We start from the raw sequence: 6,000 nt of genomic DNA on the forward strand, positions 1-6,000 counted from the left end.
CATAATCTTTATTTGGAAAAATAATTTAAGCTAAAACTTCATTCAGAGAAAGAAAATCAAACAAAAGCCTGTTAATGAAAACAATAGCATTAATAACATTTTTTTTTTTACAATCCTTCTTTAAATAACTTTTTCTCAAAACATCCCAGCAACCCGAAGTGCCTTTGCAAGTAACAGGAACAACTTAGGAAAAATGCAAACTTAAATAATCTTAAAAACATTACAGATATTTAGAAATACAACTTAAATAAAATAAATTAACTTAAATCATACAACTCTTGTTATAAAAAAGAAAACAAAAAAACATACAAACAAGGATATTATTCATCATCAACAACACAAACTTATTTTCTTATGTCAAAAAAACAAATTACATACATTTTCTAAACCATAATGCAAAAAAGCGGAGGCTTGGAAGACTTTGAGATTTTTTTTTTTGAGCACTTACACATAGAGTTCACTGGTCATGTGACAGGATATGACATCATGTGACATTTTAACCCAGTGAAAGACAGGCCAGTATGGCTGAACATCCACCGTTTTGATGTAGTCCCTTGTACACTGACTTGTGGGGCCAGCAAATGTTGCCAAAATATTGCTAAAATGTTATCACAACTTCACCAAGGTGTCAAGACAGTCAAAGGCAAAACAGTTTGTGACACATTTATTTTAAACTACGTCCTTAACATCCTTAATGTTTGGTGCAGTCTCTGGGCACAGTAAAAGCCTGTGGGAAGTATTGGCGGAAAACCAGCAAATGTTGCCAAAATATTGCTAAAACGTTGCCACAATGCTGACGCATTATTGGACATCACATGGCAAAACACTGCGATACTTTACTTTTCTTTTCTTGTATTCTCTTTCTGTTACTTCTTTCCTAATGCCATTTTCGTGTGATGAACCCACGTTAAAAACATTTAAAAATGGACACATATTGTCCAACACCTTAAAAATGGCTTTACAGGTAAATTTTACAACTGCATTTGATATTTTAATGACACTCCTGCCATCATTATCATTTCCACAAGCTTCCAAGCCTACAGGCCACCACTGCCTGTGCCTCTTTCAGTACAGAGAACCAGCTCATCCTGAATATCAGTTAATCAGTCTTAGTTTCTCAGCAGCAGTAGTCATGAGGTGGGACATTTCCACCAGGTTTCGAGCAGCAGCATTTTCATAGGGAGTTCAAAATGTCTCCCATAGGACACAATCCATCGGCTTCCTGCGGGCCCATTACACCTGAGATGGGAAAAGACAACAAAACGCCTGTTAGTTCGTTCTCAGATTCAAGGTAAGAATGCTTAATGGACATACTTTCTTTGCATAATGTATAAAGTCAACTACATGTGACACTCACCTCAGTTGCAATTACACATTCATCTTTTTTCACAACTTCACCAAGGTGTCAAGACAGTCAAAGGCAAAACAGTTTGTGACACATTTATTTTAAACTACGTCCTTAACATCCTTAATGTTTGGTGCAGTCTCTGGGCACAGTAAAAGCCTGTGGGAATTATTGGCGGAAAACCAGCAAATGTTGCCAAAATATTGCTAAAACGTTGCCACAATGCTGACGCATTATTGGACATCACATGGCAAAACACTGCGATACTTTACTTTTCTTGTATTCTCTTCTCTTTCTTTACTTCCTTCCTAATGCCATTCCCGTGTGATGAACCCATGTTAAAAACATTTAAAAATGGACACATATTGTCCAACACCTTTAAAATGGCTTTACAGGTAAATTTTACAACTACTTTTGAAATTTTAATGACACTCCTGTCATCATTATCATTTCCATAAGTTTCCAAGCCTACAGGCCACCACTGCCTGTGCCTCTTTCAGTACAGAGAACCAGCTCATCCTGAATATCAGTTAATCAGTCTTAGTTTCTCAGCAGCATTAGTCATGAGGTGGGACATTTCCACCAGGTTTCGAGCAGCAGCATTTTCATAGGGAGTTCAAAATGTCTCCCATAGGACACAATCCATCGGCTTCCTGCGGGCCCATTACACCTGAGATGGGAAAAGACAACAAAACGCCTGTTAGTTCGTTCTCAGATTCAAGGTAAGAATGCTTAATGGACATACTTTCTTTGCATAATGTATAAAGTCAACTACATGTGACACTCACCTCAGTTGCAATTACACATTCATCTTTTTCCTCCGACATCACCATGACGGATTTGTATTTGGTGTCGACACAAGCCGACGTGGATGCCGAGGCATATGCCGACGCACATGCTGACTCGGAATACAGCGAATCGGAATACTTTGATTCTGAATACTTTGATTCTGAATACTTTGATTCTGAGTACTTTGATTCAGAATACTTTGATTCAGAATACCTCGACTCTGAATATTTTGACTTTTCTGATGCATCACTGTAAAGAAAAAAGAGAGTAGCATGTTAGCAATGCATACATTTGAGAGGAAATTGAGTAAATATTCAAAGGAAGAGATTGTTATCTTGGACAAGATTACTTGAACACAATTTTTACCTTTTCAGACGTTTCCTGCGCTTCTCCTCAAATTCAGAAGAGTCCTGCAGAGATTGGCACTTTACGTCCTCGCAGCTCTCGGACAACTCCTTCGCCGCCATCTCCTTCCCAGCATGCTCCAGTTTCACCTCATGCTTCACCTCGTATTTTACTTCATGCACCAGGTTGTAGTCTGCAGGCGCATGTCGTGTCTTATAGCTCCTCTTCTCCTTCTCTGTTGTCATGCTCAGGTCGTCGTGATCGCTGTGAAAATCGATCTTCTTGTTGATGTTCTTTAAAGGTGCTGCCCCGATGACACTTACGGCCAGGTCTTTGTCACGGTGACAGTTGTTCGTGAGGTTGTTGATCGTTTCGTTTTCCCCGTTGGCGACCTCCTCCTCCCTATCCCGTCGGCGCTGCTGAACCTTTGAGCGAACGCAAACCACCACCACGGCGCATGCGACTACCAACAACAGCACCAGCAGGACTCCCGATCCCACGGCAGTCCAGGGAACGTCGCCGGCAATTTGGGACGCTCTGTCCGGAAGCAAGAACTGGCAGTTGCGTCCTCCATATCCCGGAACGCAAGCGCACACGTAGCGGTTGTTCCTCTCGTGGCAGGTGGCGCCATTATGGCAGGGGTTGTGTTGGCAGCGGCTCACAGGTGAGCTGCAGTTTCGTCCGGTGTATCCAGGTGGGCACGTGCAGATGTAACCGCTGGCCCCTTCCTGACAAGTCCCGCCATTTTGGCAGGGATACAGTGAGCACTCGTCCCCGGCACGATCGCAGTTCATGCCCGTGAATCCTTCGGGACACTGGCACAGGTATGAATTTACCAGATCAACACAGCGTGCACCTGTGGACCAAAAAGGGAAGAGAATGAGATTCTGGACCGCTTTTGATCACAAAGGTTCATGAAGTTCAAATCCAAAATGCATCATACCATTAGAGCATGGACTGGAGGAGCAATGGTCGATCTTCTTCTCGCAGTTGAACCCTGCGTATCCTGTGGGACACTGGCAGAAGTAACCACCATCGGTGTTGTCGGCGCAGCGTCCGCCGTTAAAGCACGGCCCGTCTGCACACGTCATGGCACTAAGCTCACAGTTGTTGCCATAAAAACCAGGTGGACAAGTACAGCTGTAGGTGTTCTCCATGTCCTATGAATGCAAAAGGAACGGGATGCTTAGTAAAAGAACGAGAATGAGGGTTTTAATGCAAAAGCACTGGTTTGTACGTAGTGTACAAGTCTAATTTACATGTTGGCAAACTTACAGTGCAGCTTCCTCCATTGCGGCAGGGGTTTCCTGTGCATTCGTTGACCTCGATCTCACAGCTGGCTCCCGTGAATCCTGGCCGACAGGAACAGGTGTAGCTGCCCTGACCGGTGTTACTACAAGTGGCTCCATTCAGGCAGGGCTTATGATGTGTGCAGTAGTTCAGATCTGTAACAGAGGCAGACATATGTTGAGCACATGTGGATTAATCCGACCCAAAGCAGTGACACATGGCTGGAGCGCAGCTGGACAGCTGCTGCACGCTCAAACGTCTATCCCATATCTCTCTTTCAGCCAGCGTCTCTCCTCTCTACCAAACATCCTTGTGTCGCTTAGTCTTTCAAGGCCATTCTAAATGCTTCTTTGATCTTTTGTGTCTTTTGCTCTGCTCGCTTTCTTACCTTGGTTGCAGAAGAGGCCACCCCAGCCTTCCTGGCAGTTGCATTGCCATGGTTGCTGGCAGGTTCCATGAAGGCATCCTGGGTAACGTATGCACTCATCACAGTAGCGGCCTTTAAAGCCTACTCTGCACCTGATGCACAAAATAAACAAATCGACCAATTAGAAAATCGATCCTTGAGGTGATTTCAATAGCTAATGACATAAACAATGAAATAAACATACTTGCACTCTCCAGGTTTCTCACAGAAGCCATGCTCCTCGTCGCATCCCGGGAGGCAAATTGCTGTAAGGAGGACAAAACACCTTCATTAGGATCATGGAGGCACATTTTCTTATTTTAACTTTGTTTTCCATAAATCCTAACTAGGACATTTTATGTCAGATGAAGAGGGAGGTGGGGTCACTTAAACCTATTGGCGTTCTCTCTTGCTAAAAAATGCTCAAATCTCCTAATCACCACTGAAGAATTTCTTCTTAACACATGACAACAATAGGGTGCTCACAAACAAGGGGACCCTTCTTTCCTCCCTCTCTTCACTGTGGGTCAAAACTTTTTTTCTCCCTCCTGTGCTCTCAATGTCTCCGGGTAGGGAAGATAAGAGTGGACAGCTGGTGTATGCGCAGCCAGCGGGCGACAGCTGCTCCATTGTCTGCGCACTCCCGGCAGCTGCCCACTTCAAACAATCCCTCCCCTACGCCAGCCAATCAGCAGCCGGCCCACTATAGGACCAACCAATCGGACGCCAGCATGTAAATTTATGGCACGCGTGAGATTATTCCTAAAAACTTTCCTCCTCCCGACTGGAATAAATCAAGTGGTGTGTTGTGAAAGTGGGTTGGAAGGGGGAGTGTGAGTGTGGGGGGGCGGGGGTTTTAGTTACAAGTTGTTCGTAACCGTTAACTTTGTTGTTTTTCCCCTTGCTTTTTCTCCCTCTCTTTTCTAAATAAGTTGCATGCAGTGTTTTCAAATCTGGGTTTACTTTTTCAAACAAACACCATTACATTTACAGAATGTGATGGGATTTTATGCAATGTTTACTATATTAATACACAATATTTTTACTCACGTTCTGTGCAGTACTGGCCCTTCCACCCGGCATCGCAGATGATTTCGCCACGTTCTCCGCAGGTGAAATGACCGAATGCATCATCTCTAGGCCGGCAGAACACAGAGCATCCCTCGCCGTAGTAGTGCTCATCACACACAAAGCGGTAGGAGTACTTGAGCTCGGTTCGACCTACGCTGTGCAGGTCCTGAGACCAGTCTTCGCCCACAGTCAAGTGCCGCTGTGTGGTCATGGTACTGATGATGCGCTCTGGGTTTTCTGCATAGAAAAAGATTTTCAGTCATGGTGTTCAAAAATATTAATATTAACATTCTTTTTCTGTTATGAGACCACATACCTGTTGTCAGATCCTCTTTGGAATCAGCATGCACTGCTTCGATGATAAGAGAAAAGGTTCCCTGCAATAGCGATCTCACAGCTGGCTCCCGTGAATCCTGGCCGACAGGAACAGGTGTAGCTGCCCTGACCGGTGTTACTACAAGTGGCTCCATTCAGGCAGGGCTTATGATGTGTGCAGTAGTTCAGATCTGTAACAGAGGCAGACATATGTTGAGCACATGTGGATTAATCCGACCCAAAGCAGTGACACATGGCTGGAGCGCAGCTGGACAGCTGCTGCACGCTCAAACGTCTATCCCATATCTCTCTTTCAGCCAGCGTCTCTCCTCTCTACCAAACATCCTTGTGTCGCTTAGTCTTTCAAGGCCATTCTAAATGCTTCTTTGATCTTTTGTGTCTTTTGCTCTGCTCGCTTTCTTACCTTGGTTGCAGAAGA

General features: G+C 44.2%; 1 protein-coding gene across 1 annotated transcript; it reads right to left on the reverse strand.

The window, feature by feature from the left end:
- Positions 1-1,960: 1,960 nt before the first annotated feature.
- Positions 1,961-5,629, reverse strand: LOC107729897 (delta-like protein A; the record flags this gene model as incomplete). Its single annotated transcript, XM_016540632.1, has 9 exons — positions 1,961-2,015; positions 2,134-2,383; positions 2,501-3,335; positions 3,423-3,639; positions 3,755-3,924; positions 4,158-4,288; positions 4,381-4,441; positions 5,226-5,483; positions 5,563-5,629. Coding segments are annotated over 9 exons (1,995 nt in total), but the record flags the coding sequence as incomplete, so codon positions are not given.
- Between the last annotated feature and the right edge of the window lie 371 nt (positions 5,630-6,000).

Source organism: Sinocyclocheilus rhinocerous, unplaced genomic scaffold (genome assembly GCF_001515625.1).
Source record: "Sinocyclocheilus rhinocerous isolate Xijiao unplaced genomic scaffold, SAMN03320098_v1.1 scaffold313, whole genome shotgun sequence".
Taxonomy (NCBI): domain Eukaryota; kingdom Metazoa; phylum Chordata; class Actinopteri; order Cypriniformes; family Cyprinidae; genus Sinocyclocheilus; species Sinocyclocheilus rhinocerous.